Below are 20,596 nucleotides of genomic sequence, written 5' to 3'. Positions count from 1 at the left end.
TATATATATATATATATATTCTTCTCATTAGATATTCATCAGTTCTGAATAAACAATCTAACAAAACATTCTCTCGAAGTTGCCTGACAATAAAAATTTTTTCCCTAAGAATTTCCAATCGAAAAACGTTTGAACAGCGAACTTATGTTGAGGACTGTGTGTGTGTGTGTGTGTGTGTGTGTGTGTGTGTGTGTGTGTGTGTGTGTGTGTGTGTGTGTGTGTGTGTGTGTGTGTGTGTGTGTGTGTGTGTGTGTGTGTGTGTGTGTGTTTCAACGGGTCGGTTTGCATGTTTCCAGGCAAAAACAGAGATTCGGGGGGAAGCTTCCACTTCCATATATGACCAGCCAACTCATCTTTGATTAAAAAGTCCAGATAACGTGCTTTGCGTCATAGACAGGTTTCTTGCACAGATCTTTTTTTTATCAATGGGCTTTGTCTCAACCGGTTGAGCTACAGAGACTGCACATATTGAATATGTAGAAAACAATTTTTGAGGGGGTAGCTAATGTAAGTGTTTTTTCCGCACATCAAATATAATACTTTATTGTTATTTTTACAGACAATTGTCCACAAATATTTCAAATTTTTGTATCAGTCAAGTGAATTACATTTTGAAGTGTTTCAGATGCTTAAAATGACTTTGTCAACCACTCGATATATCGAAGATTTCTGTCTAAGTTTATGGTTACTGTTATAATCCTATTTTTTCTAGATTTTCTCAACACTTTGATCATTGATTACCAAATGAGCATGTGGATAGGTTTCCATAACTTGGTATCAGACCACGAGTACTACTGGGCAGATAATTCTCCCATAGACTTCGTAAACTGGGCGCCGAATCAGCCATCTCGACACTATGAAGATTTACAGGTGAGAAAGAAAGAAAAATAGAAATACCGGAATGATATAAGAGCTCTCTTATATCATTCCGGTATGTTATAAAAGTAATAAAAGTATTTTATAAAAAAGATGTTTCCTCTTTTGCGAAGCCGTCTTATCATGCTAGCAAATAATATATAACAATTCGAGGATTTTTATATAACAAATATATTGAAAAACATGTACATATAAAAATGAGGTTTTTTTTCTTTTTTGTTTTTTCAGTTAACAGCAGACACTTTCATATGCGAAAGAAGTTATTAACTATTTAAAATGCGTTTTGCAATTAACTAATTAATATTTATGATGCAAATAAACAACAACAAACACTAAACTTTTGTTTTCCTTCATAAATAAAGGGATGTCCTAATTATTATGACGTAGAATAATTTAGTGAAAATATAATTACATCATGAATATTTATTAAGCATAAAATATTACGTGTTGCAATTTAAATAAAATACCATAATAAGTCCCAAGGAACGTTATAAGTGAGTAAGGCAACAAGACAATTACCTATCCAGTCGAGTCAGTCTTATCGCATGAGGCAATATTATGGTAGTATCTGGAAGTAACAGTTGAGATCCTTAGAATTAATTTTACTGAATTTTGATGGCACGGAGATTAGTGAATGGGTGTAGTAGTATGGTAACTCGTAATCATGCTTTAATTAAATATGCATATAATATCATAGCTGAAATGTTGCTACATAAGGAAAGGGATAAGGAAGTCAAGAGATAAAGCAAGCGGAAGAGAAAAAGACGATATAAAATGATGAAGTCATTTCTTGGCATCTGATGACAAAAGAGATCGGAAGTAATGATTTCAGAAACTGTCTTTGAGATTTTAGGATATGCACAAGAAATGAGTATTATTAGAATATTTGGAAAACGAATACGGTTCAGGAATAAGGAATCCCTTACCCGTATTTAGGAGATCAGTTATGTATCTAAAGATTGTAAGGTTCGAATAAGGTTACACCACTATTATTGTAGAATCTGCACCTGTTTTTAAGTTTAGAGAAGTGGTGTTCATGTGGTCAACATCGCTGTGATTAAAGTATTTCCATTAAAATTCCATGGCAGATGTTTGCCTTCAATAGACAGAAGACCACAGTAGATAAAGATACCAGTTTTCAAACATATGATTTCGTTTTCTATTTAATGCAATAGATGCTACTAGAATTCCCAGGATAAGATTTTCTCAAAAGCTAAGAAAATATCAACAAAATAATAAATGAATAGTTAAGTCGCTTAGAGGCAAAATGAGGAAAACTATTGAAATACTTTGATCTCGATGTGCTGTTATTTCAAATAGATTATCCAGAGATCTGATACATATGATTGAAATTTTGTATAAATTGAGACGTGTCTAAAATATGGACGGATGGATCCATCTCCACAGGAACAAAGTTGAGGATTTTGGGTGCAGCTGTTTTGCCAAATGCAACAGGTGTTGCAGAAGCCTTTTGATGATATCATATGCTGAGTGGCGACAAACGGATGGATGCTAGAAAAGATCGGTATAACTTTAAGGCTCCTTAACGACAGAAGAAAGTTGAAATATTTTGGACACATTGAAATAGGACTTCTGAAAAAAAGTAACAGAAGGTAAAGCTCCTGCGAAAAAGAGAAATGGGTAGACCGTCAATAAGTCGGATAGAAGGTGTGTGTCTGAAGTGACTGATCTTCAGAAAGTGAAGCGACTGAAGCATATGAATGACCATTCGTTATCTGATGATGGATAAATTGCAATATTATACAGCGCACTCTATGAAGGACGAATCCTTCATTTAGGAATTGAATATCAGTTGATGCTTGTATATTTAAACTTCTTTTGAAGCCTGCCTGGTTGGCCGAGTGATTAGAGTATCCGCCTCCCAGTCAAGAGGCGGCGGGTTCGAATCCCATCAAAGGTAGGGATGTTAGTGTTTGTCCTACTACCATATGTACTGCTGTAACTTGTGTCCTGGCGCCGTACGACCTTGGATGTCTTTGCGTCATAAAAATAAAAACCAACTACTTTTTAAAAATTAAAAGCATTAACACTGTCCACCTGAGTCTTGCATTGATTCACTCAAATGCATACCTTTAAACGTCAGAATACCAAACTGCTCATATGGTTTCAATACTTCTATTTATAATTTGATAATAAACAACTCCATGATTGATTGGAAAGAAACGCAAAATTAATAAAAAACGCTACCTAGAAACAGCTCAACATCATTTATAAAGAGCAATCGATATTTGGAACTTTTAATTAGGGTTGATGAATGAATAATTTTTACGAGAACTCCCATAGAAATGTAATGAAAAGAAAAGAAAAACGAGCCCATCAAATACAATCATAGTTAAAGGCATTTTTATGGACGCCTATACTTGGATAACAAATATGAAAATAAAGGTTTTTCTACAATCTTTCAGTTGATACCAGAAGAACACAAAATTATACCAGAAAATGATACCAGAAGAACAGACATAGTTAAAGGCGTTTTATGGACGCCTTTACTTGGATAACAAATATGAAAATAAAAGGTTTTTCTACAATTTTTCAGTTGATACTAGAAGAACACAAAATTAACTCTAGAAAAATAAGAGATGTTTAAATATTATCACCACCAAAGATTTGATCCAAGGAAGAAAAGTGTCAATGAGATCGTGAGTCGAGAATTGTATAAAGAGATATTTGCATGTTTGTGTGTGGGTGTGAACTTTTCTCAAGAAATCTCTCAATAATAAGAAATAACTCCTCTTAATTTTGAACTATCAAATTATGCTAGAAAATTGTATTGTCCAACAAACAAGAATTGCTCTCCTTAATGGTGACTGGTGGGAAAGACTAATATCGGAGTTTCTCTTAATAGTCACGGAATATCTGAAGCACACTGTCTGCAAATCTTACACAATCATATCTAACCTCTTATGGCACTATCCGTTCACTCAAAAGAGGATCTTCAAAGATGACGTCACTCTCCATCACACGACAAATGTTCGAGAATAGTTAGCATAGCATCATCGAAGAGTCAACGCGTGCCATCACCATTATCCAGCCACGATTGCATCAAATAAACTATATGCGAAATATTTTGAAGAGGTGGATTAATTATGACAAAATTGTTTGGCTGGTTTGTTTAATAAAAAGTCCACGTTTCTGAGAGGAAAACCCTCTTCTACCATGAATAACACCAGCTAACTCATCTTCAGTTGAAAAGCCGGGATAAACGTTCTTCATATCGTAGAAGAGTGATTGGATCCCAGGACTCTCCAACTAAAGGACATCGTTGATACTGACTCAATTGAACATAGAAAAGCTGGTAGATGAGCGTGTGCTGCTTGTTTCCTTGCTTCCGGCGAGCCCTAAATTTAGAATACTGGAAATTTTGATATACTTCACAGTTAGGTTTAGATGAAAAAGAAAGGAAAAGTGAAGCACAAGCGGTGCTTCACTTTTTTCCCTCGCCTATGATCAGTGCAGTCAGCACATAATAGGTGGAAATGACAGGAAGTTGGATTTGACTTTAGAGTTTTGAAATGAATCAAGTCTCCATGAACGTTGAGTTCTGCTGCCGGAGACCAGGAGAAAAAAAAATTGCAGTTGGAGAATGATCAATGTTAAATTATTGTTAAACATATTAAATGGTAGATAGTCTAGATGGAGGTTGTAGAAAAGGATCATATCTTGCCTTGGAATAGCATTCTTTTTAAAATGCTAAATAATCCCACCATAGATATTACATCAAGTAAGGGTTAACATTTGTAACTTTTCTAGTGCTGTACGTGACCGATACGTTAATACCGATTCAAATTAACTTTCAGGGACAGTGCGTGGAGATATTGTTTAATGATAACTACCTTGGAAAGTGGAACGATGCCCCATGTTCTGATAAAAAACCTTTCATCTGCCAGAGTTATAAAGGTAAGTAACTTTTAATACTAAGGAACAGTCGATAAGGTTATGCAATAAATGAATGATTTCCAATCCTGCTACGACAGGGAGAAAGCACTCCGTGTTTTTACTCCGAATTAATTTCAGGCTTTTGGTCTATCAGTACATTAATATTAGTACCTTGAGTTTGCTGATGAGGTGATCAGATAATCTCTAGATATTAAATACGAGAATTTTTAAAGCGGTTTATAAACGAATTAAATGTCGTTGTTTATCGAGGTGTAATCATTCATCATTACACAGTAGAATGCGGGGAAAAAAAGCTTCATAAGAGTGTGTACTTACTTTCTAGATCCTACCCTGTCAAGCGAAGGCTACTACACCCGTAAGTGCACCGATCAACACAGGTGGACGCGCTTAGGATCATCTTGCTACCAACAGTTTACCCATTCTGAACAGAAGAAAACGTGGTATCAAGCCGAGCAGTTTTGTCAGCAGTTCGGTGGTCATCTTCTCACTATTAGCAATGTCTTTGTCTCTGCTTTCTTCATAGGTGATGTCCTTCCTAACATAACTGAGCCTGTATGGATTGGACTCAAGAGAAATGTAAGTTCATCATCATCATCATCTCTCTCTCTCTCTCTCTCTCTCTCGTTCTCGCTCTCTCTCCCATCTTCTTAAATTTAATGATTTCGTTCAGATGTGTTCTAAATTTGAATTTCATTCCAGAGGATTTTAGCTTATTTTCTTTTTATTTAGTCAGCATTACGGAAAAGAAAATTATGCTATCAGAAATAGTGCGTCCTTTTTGCTGAAATAATTTATATAAATGCAGTTAATTATAATCATGGACACGTGTAAGTGGAAGAATGTTTTTGAAAAATCTTATTTCGTATTTGTTTTCTGAAGCATCGACAGAATTTTAAATGGGTATCTGGATGGCCTGTAACATACACCAACTGGGGGAAAGATGAACCATTGGAAACGAACTTAGGAATCTACTGTGCAATAATGACAAAAGACGGTCACTGGAAGACAAGTAACTGCTTGGAAAGCAGACCATTTATATGCGAAATATCCCAAGGTAGGTCTATTTTGCTTACTTTAACGCATGTGATATCATCATCACGATTATCATTTTATCAATATCTTTTCTGTAATTTAATCTCATCAGTGTTAAATATCAACATCCGATTGTGTAAATGGTTATCTTTAGGAATCATGTGTAACGGAATTTATTTTAGTTTGATATTGTTTGTGTAAAATACCTACACAGGAATTTCTTCTAGTAGCAGAGGATTTGAAGTGATGCCTACAACTGCCATATCGCTGTGGCAAGCAATGCTTGTATTATTATAATTATTATAGCTGTTCACCATAGTGAGAAAATCTTCACCATGCGCTTAATGTTCCATTCAAATTCTTTCATACACTGTTTAATTTTATTTATTTTTGCAGATGTTCCGGTAACTCTACCATTAGAAGCTGATCTTGTCTGTCACTCTCAGTTGGGTTGGCACGATATAGGAGGAAAGTACTGCTATTTCATCGAAACTACTAATTTGGTACCCTGGGTGACTGCAAACATTAACTGCTTCAGAAAAGGTAAGTTCGATTTATGATTTTTGTCTGTTAGTTAGTGAAAACAGAGAGAGAGAGAGAGTAGTTAGGGAATTCACAAAAAAAGACTTGAATTAATGGATTTTAATGTTAATACCATAGATCGTTTAATTTTATTTCACTTTTCTATAAAAAAAATTTAAGAAATGTAGAGCAATATATTTTATTCGTAAACGAGAGTGATTTTAATGTACTCATAAATGTTGTCGTTATTTGGTATTCTGACGAGACAACCGTGTATGAATTGAGTCAATCATATTCATTCATGTTGTATTCGTGTTTTACTTGTTAGGCTTATGTGTGAAGTGTGAAGATGCAACTCGCTAACAAAAATGAGAAGAGTTAAAATTGAATAACACAAGCATTCCAGATTGCAAACATTACATTAAAGAGAGTATTGTCATTTAAAGAAATCCACGGAAATGACAATGCAGACATTTTAATATAACGATGGAGCGAATGGCCTACGTCTCATTCTGTTAACCAAATTGTGATACGTTTTTTAAGGAAATATCCTGCACTTTAACTCATGCAAATCATGCTTTTACGCAGCTAGCTAAGTCGAACTTCAAATATTATTTCTCACAGGCTTCACTCATCCACTCGAAAATATTCAGTGGGAATAAGATTGGGCTCTGCATCGACAAGTCCAGCGGCTCTACATTGTTGCGTTCAAAGCAATAGTAATCAAATTAGCCATAGCCCATTAGACAGTCTCGTTCTCGATCCCAATCTGGTATGGCTGAATGTCCTGTTATTCCATAGAATTATATCTTAGAGAAGGTGAAAGTATTCAAATTGACTAAATTTCATTTTTAGTGAAAATCCAAATGAGAAAAAACAATAGAAAGATAGAACGAAAATAACGAATATTGTGCTGTCTTATTATGCCACTATTTATTTCGTTATTATCATTATTTTTAAATTCTCCTTTAAGCTAGGCGAAAGTTTCGTTGGGTTTCTTTTCAATCAATCAAAGTATTTAGGGAATGATTAGTTATTTTTTTTTATCTGAAATGTATTACAGAAGGAACACTTGCCAGCATCCACTCCGAAGCAGAATTAAAACTCTTGACCATGTTTCTGAAGGGCTCAACAAATTCAGTCTGGATAGGGATGACAAGAAATCACGACGGTCAGTATTCTCTCATTAGTCAAATAATGATTCTATTTTATTATACTCAATTTAATATATGATGTGGAAATCAGTAGATCTATTAACATTCAGAAAAGCGACTGCCTTCCGGTAGAATCAAGTCAGTTCGCACAAACGGTTTATTAGAACCATCCTCGATGTGGTGTGCGCGCGAACTCTTTGTTGAATTTACCTCATCGAAAAAAAAAACAGTGGATAAATTCTTAAGCAAATCTATCAACGTAGAAAATTAAAAAGAATACACTATATCATTTCAAATGTTTACCTTCCGGTCATATTTTGGACAAAACTCCTATTATCCCCGTCTGTAATTCGATTCAGCTTTGGAGAAAAAGCCTTTCCGCTCTCCATCCAACAGTATGAATCTCACCACAAGCATGGATCTCTTGTGAATATGTAAATGAATTTAGTAAGAGGTCGATGATTTTCATCGACTAGTGGAAAATACTTTGCTTATTTCAGGCCTAAAGTGGCTTGAAGTATTTCCTGTTTAGTATCTAGGGCAGAGTTTGCTGAATATAGAATCCTTAATCCATTTAATAATGCTAACGTACTATAGTCCATTAGTACTTAATGCTAAAGTACTAATGGATTGTGCTCGGTGAAATTCATATTTAAGTATTTCAAAATGGTCCTTCTGCTGTTGTAATGCATTTGCGGAAAATTCTGGTCTTTTTTATAATGTCGAACAGAGTCCTAATCTGTTCTATTAAACATCTGTGTGAAGAAATGGAACGTCAGGTGAAGTCAAGGGACGGACCATTCCCACAACAGTTCAGCATCTCCCTACATGCCTCCAGATAAAACGTTCTAAAACTCTCATTGATCACTATCGTACGCATGTGAAAAGTATATGCTGTAGGACAGCTGCAAAAGGTGGTCCTCCTACTGTACATCTTATTAAGGTTGGCACAATGGCTGTTTGCACCTCACACTATGGTGCCCGTGGACTTCTTTCCAAGCAGTGTGCTTCACAGCAAGTATAGAATATAAGTTACTCTGAAGTACGCTCTTCCTGCAATGTTTCTTTTGATAGTTACCAAGGAATTTATGTTTATAATTTTTATTTTAATATATTTTAATATTGCATATTTTTTTATCTGAATAACACCATCCATCTGAATTGCAGGTTGTCAGATTTTACTGTGACAACTACAAAAAAAAGTGCTGTGCATATAGCATACATATCCAAAGTTTCGGATCTGTATGTTAATTTGGGATGTTTTTGTTACATTTTAGGTGTAGAATACTTCTTTAAGGCTTATGTCAGTTGATACGGAATCATTGTATACATATCAAACGGCTATTAGAAGCTAAAGAGATATTTTTGGAAAATAGTTATAGAAAATATACGTAATATATCTCGGTTGTTGGAAGAGAGAACAGAAAAGACAAAGCAACTGTCTAGGAACAAGGTATAGAATGTAATAGCGAAGGTACATTCAACTTCATTAATTCTTTTTATCCTTGTTTCTTTCATCTGCAGGTGGTTTTGTTTGGTATGATCACACTCCTGTGGAATTTGTCAATTGGAACGAGGGAGAACCCAGCAGTATCACCGAGCAGTGTGTAGAGATGCATTCTTCTAATGCGACTTGGAATGATGTCAGTTGTTTAAATCAAAACGGCTATATCTGCATGACTTTGAAAGGTAAAAATATCACAACTCGACATTCACAGTCTTTGACCGTTTTATTCTATTGTTCAGTATTTCATACCGCTTTTTAAATAAAAATTTTCTTAGTTCAAGTAGATCGTGAAATATATAAATTTATGATGGGAAACGAACCTAAAAAAAATAAAAATATTTTCGATGAATTATACAGTTTTCATTGAATTTATTAAAATGCAATGCAATATTTTTATACCAACATTTTATACTCTGAAACTAATAATGTATTTATTCCTTTTTTTTTCAAGTTCCTGCAAGGAGTTGGCCTTCAGAATCAGATACCCCTAATACATCTAGTGAAGCGCAGTATTCTGCATATGTTGGTAAGTACGAATTAAAGACATTGAAGCTATTTTTGGAAGGTTGCTGGTACATAATAATGACAAGCGACTTAACATACTTGAATTTGAGGACTCTAAATAATAATTATTTATTGCTGGAGTCATAACATTAATTATTGTCATGTACTAACAGTTAAAGGAATTCAGATTTGTACGTATTTAGAGGTTAGCACACATAAATTTAACGTTGCGTGTGTAAATGAAATTTGCTACTTTAAGTTACACAACGAATATTCATAAAACTGACAGTCTGCTTTAATAAAATGAAAATTGATATTTTACATCAAAATTATAGTAAATCATCACAGTATTAATTGCCAATGGCAATGTTTTAGTTGGGTCATACAGGGTCCCGTTTTTGAGGTCAGCTGGGATGACATCATGTATGTTCACCCCCTTTTCAGTCTCTGTGGTTGGTGTAGTTATGTTACATGTTAGTTCCTATCACGTGGCAGTGTCAGCATCGTTTCTAGCGTAGTTTTAATCGGGAGGGTTCTTCCCTTATCAAAAAGTAATTAAATCCATCCCCACACACACACACGACCTTGTTTGAACTGCTTTGTAAGCTATCAGTCTCTATGGTTGGTTGTAGTTAGGTCACATGATAGTTACACTCATGTTTTCACTCCAAGGTAATCGAAAGTTTTAATTTTTCCATTAATTAAAATGTAATTAACCCCCCCATCTGAGGTCAACGTTTGACGTCATGTATACGTGATGACTGTTTTCGTATCGGTTGGATTGGTTTTGTTTGATTGTTTACAGTTAGGTCACACACAGTCATGTGGTTCTCTCCAATGGGGAGAGAACCACGTGACGATGTGTTTTTTTATAAATAAGAATCTCTGTCTAGTTTTTGAATTGTTTCTTGAAATCCTCCAAGGATAAAGTACTTTCTTACTAACGGAGTATGTCTATATTTATCTATGTCAGAGTTAGATCCTGAAATATGTCTTGAATCCCATTCAGCTACAATAGTTTTTGATGGTTCTGATGTATAGGATGTGCTGAGATTCCAGGGGAATTTTCTCTTCCCTCTTGCACTGTGAGAGTAGAAGGAGGTCTTGTCCTTTTTTCTAGTGGCGATAGAGTGTGATCCAGATGTTATATTAACGTTCACTGATAGTGCAAATAGTATTTCCCAACATCTTCATGTTTTGAAAGCAAATGCTAACGTGTTTCGTCTTAGGTGGGAGGTTCGTGCATACAATTTCAAGGATGTTTCTATGAAGATTGGTTTGAAATCTTCATGCCTGACGGATGGACAGTTTTTGGAAGTGCTTTCCTCATTTATGAAACGTTGTTCTCAATTTTCGATGATAGAGGAATGTGAATTGTTGTGTAGTAAAGAAAGTGTAGAATGTACTTTACAGATGTAGAGCATATTTTATGTAATGATTTCTCAACACAGTTATTTGCGTTCATTATTGTCTTCTATGTAAATATTTGCATACTAAAAATGTATTTAACCTAAACCAGTGTTTGTCTATGTTTATTTTATGTTAAAATGTCTACTAATTTAAGTAAAATACAGGGTGACCATAAAATAACTTTCCCTCTTTGGAGGCATCTGTAGCTAAAGCCAATAAACGGAATTAGATCATATTTTATATTAAGACTTTTGAAGGCACGGGGAGATGATTTCCGTGAAAAAAAGATTTAGTACCAAAAGTCGTCGATAGGGAAAATTTTGAAATTTTCATAGCAAGCGGAGCCGAAAACAAGCAGATAATTAAATTAAAGGCAGACAAAATGGAATAATAACATTTCGACGGTGTAAGCCACAGCCTCATCACTCATTCCAGCTGGATATGTGGTACGTTACAATGATAATTATAATAATAATAATTAACAACTTGTGTGAGACACAGAAATTAATGTAGTGATTGAACTCTCAGGAAATAGTGTTTTATTCATCAGAATCAGGGTCCCCTGGACCACATACACGATTTTCGATGTGCTGACCTTTCTTGTGTACAAAAATTGCATCCGGTGGGCGACATGCTCTACAACCGATTGTAAGGAGTCGGATTGGATGTTCATAACAATCCGTTTTATGTTATCTTTCAAGAAGTGCAAGTTGGGAACGCCACTAACATACAAAACGGATTTCAAAGTCACATGGAGTGACGTGAGGGATCGAGGTGGCCATGCCGTCGGAAAGAATTGACTGATAACCCTCTAATTACTGAAATGTTGGAGTAAAAGACGCTGTACTGAGAGTTCAATGTGTGGCCGTGCTCCATCCTGTATAAAAATTATGGAGTCCAAACATTTTCTTTGGTGCAATCAAGGAATAATAAAATTTTCCAGCATTCGTCGATAAATCTTACCAGTAACGGAGCAGGTTACAGGACATGTAGGGGTTATAGGCTAAAATCCATCGGTCGAAAGAGTATGGTCCTATTATGAAATCAGCTGTGAAGCCACACCACAGGGTTACGTTTGGAGAATGCAGTGGTACTTGCTGGATCGCTTGGGGATGTTCAGATGCCCAAAATCATTCTGCAGTTGTGAGAGTTGACCGACCCATTCAGATTAAAATGAACGCCAAACCCAACAATATTCTCCATAGCCAGTCATTGTCGACCTCCGTTCGGAAAAGAAACGTTAGCGCAAAGGTCATGCGCTTATCATAATCTGCGGTAGTTACTGCTCGGACACGACTGGACTTATACGGATAGAAGTGAAGCTTTTCCGTAAGATTTTCCAGACTGTACCATAAGCCATATCAAGTTTGCAAGCTATGGCACGAGCGCTTGGACCAGTTCTGGCCTCTGTGTCGTCTAACACCGTAGTAGCAACGTCTGTTACTATCTCTTCTTACACTGCTTTCCATCCTCTGCCAGGTGTAACTCCTAGTGATCCAGTTTCTTCAAATTTCTTAATCATAGCTGTCAGTGCTGCAACTGACATTGTGTACAGGTCATGTACGTAAACTTGCGTACATGACCTGTACGCAAGTTTACGTCGCCTTCTAAATTCCCGAAGGGCCATACGGCATTGCACTGTTAAAGGTAAAACAACAAGTAAAGCACGTTGAGGCAAGTTAGAATGCATATTGAGAACAATTCGTCATCCATTCGAAAACTGCCTGAACGTTCCCAATCCCTTTTAAGTGGAATTGGTGGCCTGCTGTCACGTACGCACAGCGAAATTTGCATAATCCTTTTTACCTGCGTTTACTGTAAATATTTGACCTTTCTGCTCCGTCAGCGCCAAACGTTATTTTATGGCCATCCTGTATATTATGATTTTTCGAACCCGAGAAGGTTTAGAAGCATATCATCTCTGCAAAGAACTTCTGGACATAATATCAGAGATGTTAAACGATGGTTACAAGTGCAACCTGCTTGTACATTACATAAATCAGTGAAACGTAGATTTAGACGATTAAAAACAAAAGCAGCTGGAATATCACCAGTATCAGTGTGATTTGATGGATTTAAGTGGTATTGATATATTTCATTATGGTTTTAAGTATTTATTAAGTATGATTGATTGATTTTCTCATGAAGGTTGGGTTCACTCTCTCAAAACCAAAGGAGGTTTAGAAGTATCCAGATCTATACAGAAGCTGTTACTGGATGCAGAGATCCTATACAGATACAGGTTGACAGAGGAAAAGAATTCTGGAATAAACATGTACGCGCCTTACTTGAAAAATGAGGGATTCATTTTTTCTTTTCTAAATGTGACATCAAAGCATCGACAGTAGAAAGATTTCCTCGTAGTTTACGAGGTCGCATGTGGCGTTATTTCACTTATAAAAATACATACACTTAAGAGGGTATAATTGATCTAAACATAGATCTATTGGGATGGCTCCTGAAGAAGTGAATCACGGGAACGAGATTAAGTATACGTACGGTTATATGGTCAGAGTGAAGAACAGAACCCTGTACTGCATAAGAAAGGTAACGTTGTGCGTATCTCCAGAAAAAACAATCTTATTGAACAAAGAATCCACACCTTTGTGGACCGAGGAAATCTTTGTCATCAAGAACGTTCTTTTTACCAATCCTGTCACCTATCGACTCGAAGACACAAGCGGAACGAAACTTTCTGGCCTTTTATTATGCCGATGAAATGCAAAAGCTAGCCAGATCTGAATTTTACGTTATTGACAAAGTGTTGAAACAAAGCTTTAGAAGTGATATTCCGGAGTGGTTAGTGAAATGTTGATCTTATCCAGACCGGAATTGGGTTCGTGCAAGCGAAGTATTCCGTTTATAACCACTCACTGTGGTATTATTGTGATTCTTTATGTTTTGTTTCCTGTAAACAAGGTCGTTCTCCCTGAGGGTGATATAATTCCAAATCGAGACGGTACAGGTAAGAGCGTGCATTGTTTGGTAATTGGCATATGTGTGTTTGGACGATATAGTAACGCTCCGTTTGGTGATATAGTTGTAACCTGAATAAGTATAAATCGATCCTCACCTGAAAAGAAGCAAGTATACAAGAGTGTTAAATTCGAGGTATCACATGAAATTTTCACTATACCTTCCGAGGACAGATATGGCTGCTGGTTATCCGATACCGCAAACTTTCGAAGACGAGTATCTGCTCCCGAGAAACAGTTGGGAATATCGTCTCGTGGCATATCTGACATCAGATCTGAAGTATTTGGAAAAGCAGGGGTGCATGACTCCACGGACTCCGTAAATAACTACAGACACGATCTCGAAATACAGGATTTGTGAATGAAACCTTATTGAATGTTGTACACGTCATGCTGTTTATCCTCATTTTAAGCGACACACAAAAAGATGCATTCATTGCGGTGATGGGGATGCGATTGTTCATTTAGTACTTGCCCGATCACGCGTAAATCTCGTAGAAGTGTTGGAAGCTTGGAACAGTCGTTTTTAACAGAGATCGAAAAGGCTTCGTGCTTCACTCTACAGTTCGTCGAAGCGTGGTTAACAGCTTCGAGGAACTGTAAAAATTCGTCGAAGCGTGGTTAACAACTTCGACGAATTGCAAGAATATTTTCATCTTTTGGAAACGGTTTTGATATCAGGGTATTCTACTGCATGTAATGGATCTAATCTTGCCTAGTACAGCTTCTATGGATATATTCCCAGAGAACAAAATAGGAAATTAGTCTGTAAGATCACCACATGCTGTGATCTCAATCCAGGTGAATGGGTGATGGGTTTAGCTGAAATTCAAATCCCTGCCGTTTTTGATAATGTAGATGAGTCTGTCAATAAACTTGAAATTGCATATGAAACTAAAGGTAAATACCAGATTATTATCTGTTCAATTGATACGTATCCTACAGTAGGGAGTGCAGACCAGCTGGCAAGACAGCCGAATAAAGCTGATCCTGATGATGATAAACCTATGTGATATTTACTGTGGATGGTAAAAAGAGAAAGGGAAGATAGAATGTTGTTATACATACCTTACATGGTTATCAGATCAATCTTTCCTCAGATCTAGCTCAGTTGTTGGGAGGTCCTGCAATCCCTTGTGTATAGAGGCTTACACCGGTTGGAAAAGACCAGGAACAATCACGATGCCTAGTGCAATAACTGAACTTAAAAGTGCCTACAATATGCATTTTCAAATAAGTAAAGTAACGAGAATTGGAAACATTGAGACAAAAAAAAAGGTTTTTATTATGCCCGGATATTATCCTACCCCCCCTCCATTTGTTGAATACATTAAGAAAGCTCACAGCAAGTATGTTGCAAGAAGAAGAAGATGGGAAAGTTCAAATAATTATTCCCGATTACTAGTCTTCGATTTCCTAAAGCTGATCCTGGATTTGCTAGATTACTGGGGATAGACGAATCTCAAATCGATCGTCCACTTTCTGGAGAAGTCAAAGAAAAGTACATAATTGACATAAGGAAGGGAGTTTATGGAATTTATTGTTATTGCAATCTGGTGTCTCCGCATGTTGTAGGTGATGTGTATGAACCTCTGCTGAGAATAATTCCTGCTACGTATGATGGAAGTGATGTTATTTCTAAAATATACAAGATAGATAGATTACTTTCCAGTGTTTACAAAAATTTTCAAATTGTAGAATTTAAGATCAGAAAGTGGGGAAGCTCACTTTCCAATGTGTGTGGGGGGAGGGGGGGTTATTGGGTTTGTTTAAAAATGTGTTCAGGTTTGTGACCCTTACGGTTAATCCAGCACCACGTGCTCTTTCAAAACAAGCAATGAGAACAGGACAACAAATAAATGGAGATGCAGTGTTTGGTCAGAACATTCGTGAGTCAGCCAAACGCCGAGCGAGGAGGCGGGTGTAGATTTACTTAATCAGTCGAAGGAATGTTTGAACAAACAACTGGGATCTGGTATAAAGGGACCCTGTAGAAAGAAGAAACGTCTGTGTCGAAGAGAATGTCGAGAGAACAGGTCCCGCAATATATTCAATTAAAAAACGTCTTCAGAGTGTGTGGGTTTATAGCTCGATATCTTTTGTGTGCGCCAACTGAACTATTCACATGAGAAGAGTTTGTATGCAGCACATCACCCCCTTACGAGTCTCAAAACAAGTCCGTTAGAATTCTTTGTAAGTGCCAGACGGCATTATCTGGATTTGTCTAAATCAGTTTTGTGTTCATGCATTAAGATTTTGAATGCTGACGGTTCTTCTCTATCGCAGAATGCCAAAGTCGCTCCCACGAACTTATTTCTACACTCTTTATTTTCACAAGTGGATTTATTTTTAGGAGACACACTAATAAGTTGTAGTAATAACTGTTATGGATATCGTGCCTTTTTGAAAGTTTATTGAACTATGGATCTAAAGCAAAGAGAACTCATATGGCTTGTGAAATGTTTTATAAAGATGAAGTTCCCCTGATGTAAACTTTCTGCAGAATGGTACAATGAGTCCACCGTCTGGGTTACAACAAAGACGAAAACTCCCAGAAAATAGCTCAAAAATAGAGATGATTGGACATCGGCATCTTGATTTGTTTAGCCAAGCACGATATTTAATGCATCAAGTTAGTTTAAGCTAACGACTTATAAGGGCAAAGCTGGATTTACCTTGATTTCTGCTGAAGCTAAACCAAACTACAAAATTGTCTCTGAAGAGGCTAAGTTATATGTGCGTAAATCTAAGATTTCACCTTCGATTTTACTAGAACATGCCAATGGTTTACAAAAAGCAAAAGCCAAATATCCCTTGGTATGTACAGAATTCAAAATATATTCAATAAAGAAAGGACTTACGAGTGTTACTTGTTATCATTTATTCTGGGAAAAATTCCGAGAAGAATGGTGTTAGGATTAATTAGTTCTAATGTATTTAACAGGAGTTATGGTGAGAATCCATACTGTTTTCAGAATTTTGATTTGAACTTTTTATGCTTTCAACTCGACAGCACACAAATTCCTAGTTGTCCGTTCTCACTGCATTTCGACATGAACATTTATACGAGGAAATATTATTCACTAATCAATGCCATGAAGGAGACTTTTCAGGATCGCGGGCTGTTATGTCATATCATGCAGTTCATCTTACTCCAAGCAAACAGTCTGATTGCGAAGCGTTTTTCCCCTGTCTACGATGGTAATCTTTTATTGAGTATAAAATTTGCCAAACCCTTAACACAGAACATCACTGTTATTCTATTGTCAGAGTTCGAAAGTTTATTGGAGATCTCACACCATCATGACATTATTTTTGATTACTCGGTATAAAAAATGAATACGTTAGATTTGAATTATTACCTTTGGATAATTTTACTAAAGGGATACCCATGTTACCGAAAGATCATCTTCCTAAAAACATAGATCATCTTTATAAAAACATATATGTAAAATGTCACAGCCATTTGTAATACGGATGAGTCTTATTTACCTGGGCATGACTGCGTAGTCATAAGCATCAAAGAGAAAAGCAAGGGATATTTTTCTGTTCTTTTGGAAGTAAGCCAGAGAAGACGTTTCTTGAATTCTTCAACAGATTTTGTGAAAATGTGTCTTACAAAGGCTCTCATATTCAACCAAATAGTAGCAACACTTGTGCTTTTCATTGTATATTTTTTTGTAAGTTACTGAGTAGAGGTTTTACTGTGAATGAAATACTATATCAGATCTATTCTACTTCTCAGTATTATAATGATTTCTTAGTGCTATCCATGTTAATATAATCTATGCATTATTGTCAAAATAAAAGACTATTAACTGATTATGTGTGTGTGTACCAAGTGATTAGTTTTGTAATAAACAAAGAAAAATAATAAGACATCAGATATTTATTATAAACATACTGGACATACAATATAGGTAACACTAATATATACATATATGAAAGATTGATTATTAACTCGGTTAACATTCATATTTTTATACTTTTTTTTATATTGTGTGATTGTGATATTCCTTATTTTGGGCAGACAGACAAATCTGTCGAATTGCGTATGAAAGAACGCATGAGGGACATTACTTACAAGAGACAGCGAGCCAGTGCATTATCTATTCATATCCTTTTCTCGGCTAAACCTAATAATGAAAACCAAAGTCACAAAGTCTGCTGGGAAAAATCTACTAAATTCTTCCGTTGCAATGATGAACAAGAGAGAAAAATCGTGGAATCTAGAGAAATCATCTTCAATCCTGTTCATCTAAATAATAAGTTGAGCTGCAACCTCCCAGATTGTCATTCAGCTGTAATCATGTACTGGCATTCACGAGATGCTACTAGCACCCACTTTCCCGATAATACAACTAACGAAAGAATAGCTTTAAATACAACCACAACGATTTAATAGCAGTTATATATAGAGACTCTCTATGATGTTAATAGTTTATTTAAGCTTCAGTGTTTTAGTGTTTTTTCTTTTTTTCTTTCTTTTATGTCACCTGATGAAGGCTGTTACAAGCCGAAACTAGTCGTGTTTTTATATTAAAACCTTTACTTAAATCTCGGTTCTAGTCATTCAATTCTTTATATATATATATATATATATATATATATATATATATATATATATATATATATATATATATATATATATATATATATATTTCAGATACTACTAGTACACCAGTTTCGTTGAATTGATCAACCTCTTCAGGTATCACAATCAAAGAAGTATATAAAGAATTACATAGACTTAAAATTGTAATAACAGAACAAGTACAAAATGACAGTAGCGTGTTTGAAAACAAAAAGCGAGCTTGAGTTCCAAACAAACGTATACTACGCGCTGTCGCGAGTGCGCCAATATTGAACAGAGGCAACGTGTGCGTCACAGAGATTGAAACTTGTTGATATGAGAAGAATCTAGAGAAATTTCTCTAGATTCGACAATCTTTCTCTCGAGTACATCGTAGCACGCATGGATGTTAGAAGTTTGAGTCCAGTTCACAATGTGTTGGCGGCCTTTGTCTGAGTTAACTGAAAAGAGAACGTGGCTAGAGAGAGCGCTGGCTCTAGTCCTGTTATTGGAGATATCTCTACGATGTTCTTCCGAACGTAGAAGGTTGGATTTAGCAGTCTGGTCATAGTATATTTTTCCACAATGATATACAATCTTGTATACTCCTGGAAACTGAGTTGGAAGATGTTTCTCTTTAGGTTTACTAAGTATTTGAACAAAGTTTTGGGAGCGTAGTGAAGCATGTTTTGAAGTTAAACTTCTTGAGAATTTTTGCCATTTTTACTTACAGAAGAAACAGAAATTGAAAATGAACTCCTTTTTCTTAAACAAACTTTTATTAGTAATGGTTTTTCTCCTAAGAAAATTGACAAATTTCTTTCCCAAAGTCACTCAACAACTTCTTAAGATCACTCGTCCAGCAGACCCTTTATCTCTTTGCCTTGCATCAGCTCTCTTTCACCAAAACTGGCACAAATTCTCAAGAAGTTTAACTTCAAAACTTGCTTCACTACACTCCCAAAACTTCGGTCGATACTTAGCAAACCTAACGAGAAACATCTTCCAACTCGGTTGTCTGTAGTGTACAAAATTTTATGTGATTGTGGAAAGCCATACATATAAGAAAATTGACAAATTTCTTACCCAAAGTCACTCAACAACTTCTGAAGATCACTCTTCCAGCAGACCCTTTATCTCTTTGCCTTGCATCAGCTCTCTTTCACCAAAACTGGCACAAATTCTCAAGAAGTTTAACTTCAAAACTTGCTTCACTAGTTTTGAAGTTAAAACTCCCAAAACTTCGTTCAATAGTTAGCAAACCTAGCGAGAAACATCTTCCAACTCGGTTGTCTGTAGTGTACAAAATTTTATGTGATTGTAGAAAGCCATACTATGGCCAGACTGCTACATCCATCCTTCTACGTTTGGAAGAACACCGTAGAGATATCTCCTATAACAGAATTAGAGCCAGCGCTCTCTCTAGCCACGTTTTCTTTTCAGTTAACTCAGACGAAGGCCGTCATGACATTGTGAACCGGACTCACACTTCTAACATCCATGTGTGCTATGATGAACTCGAGAGAAAGATTCTCGAAGTTGAGAAATTTTAGGCCGTTTTTAATATGAGAAGAATCTAGAGAAATTTCTCTAGATTCTTCTCATATTAACAATGACCTAGGTTTCAATCTCTCTGACGCACACGTTGCCACTGTTCAAATTGGTGGACTCGTGACAGCGCGTAGTCTACGTTTGTTTGGAACTCAAGCTCGCTTTTTGTTTTCAAACACGCTACTGTCTTTTTTGTACTTGTTATGTTATTACAATTTTAAGTCTCTGTAATTATTTATATATTTCTTTGATTGTGATACCTGAAGATATTGATCAATTCAACGAAACTAGTAAACTAGTAGTATATATATAAAACTATGTATGTATATATATAAACTATATATGTAAATTAGTAGTATAGTATATATATATATATATATATATATATATATATATATATATATATATATATATATAGTATATATATAGTATATATATATATATATATATATATATATATATATATATATATATATATATATATATATATATATATATATATATATATATATATATACTATAATGTATATATATATATATGGAATGGAAGTATTAGAAGTCCAATCGACACCTT

The 20,596-nt window shown here is 35.6% G+C and overlaps 1 protein-coding gene across 3 annotated transcripts in view; it reads left to right on the top strand.

Moving 5' to 3' along the window:
- Window positions 1-20,596, top strand: part of LOC150110410 (macrophage mannose receptor 1-like) — a 99,527-nt gene that overhangs the window by 69,277 nt on the left and 9,654 nt on the right. For all 3 annotated transcript variants that reach the window (XM_090393575.1, XM_090393568.1, XM_090393585.1), the window contains exons 14-21: window positions 713-870; window positions 4,695-4,794; window positions 5,117-5,370; window positions 5,674-5,848; window positions 6,223-6,369; window positions 7,412-7,519; window positions 9,027-9,191; window positions 9,461-9,535. In XM_090393575.1, the coding sequence (XP_090249701.1) occupies window positions 713-870; window positions 4,695-4,794; window positions 5,117-5,370; window positions 5,674-5,848; window positions 6,223-6,369; window positions 7,412-7,519; window positions 9,027-9,191; window positions 9,461-9,535 (1,182 nt within the window). The remainder of the gene's footprint in view (window positions 1-712; window positions 871-4,694; window positions 4,795-5,116; window positions 5,371-5,673; window positions 5,849-6,222; window positions 6,370-7,411; window positions 7,520-9,026; window positions 9,192-9,460; window positions 9,536-20,596) is intronic.

The sequence above is a fragment of the Typopeltis vanoorti genome, chromosome 1 (assembly GCF_054136105.1).
Source record: "Typopeltis vanoorti isolate ZY-2024b chromosome 1, IOZ_Tvanoo_1.0, whole genome shotgun sequence".
Taxonomy (NCBI): Eukaryota; Metazoa; Arthropoda; class Arachnida; order Uropygi; family Thelyphonidae; genus Typopeltis; species Typopeltis vanoorti.
Note: the sequence above shows the minus strand (reverse complement) of the source record. Positions and strands in the feature narration are given on the sequence as shown.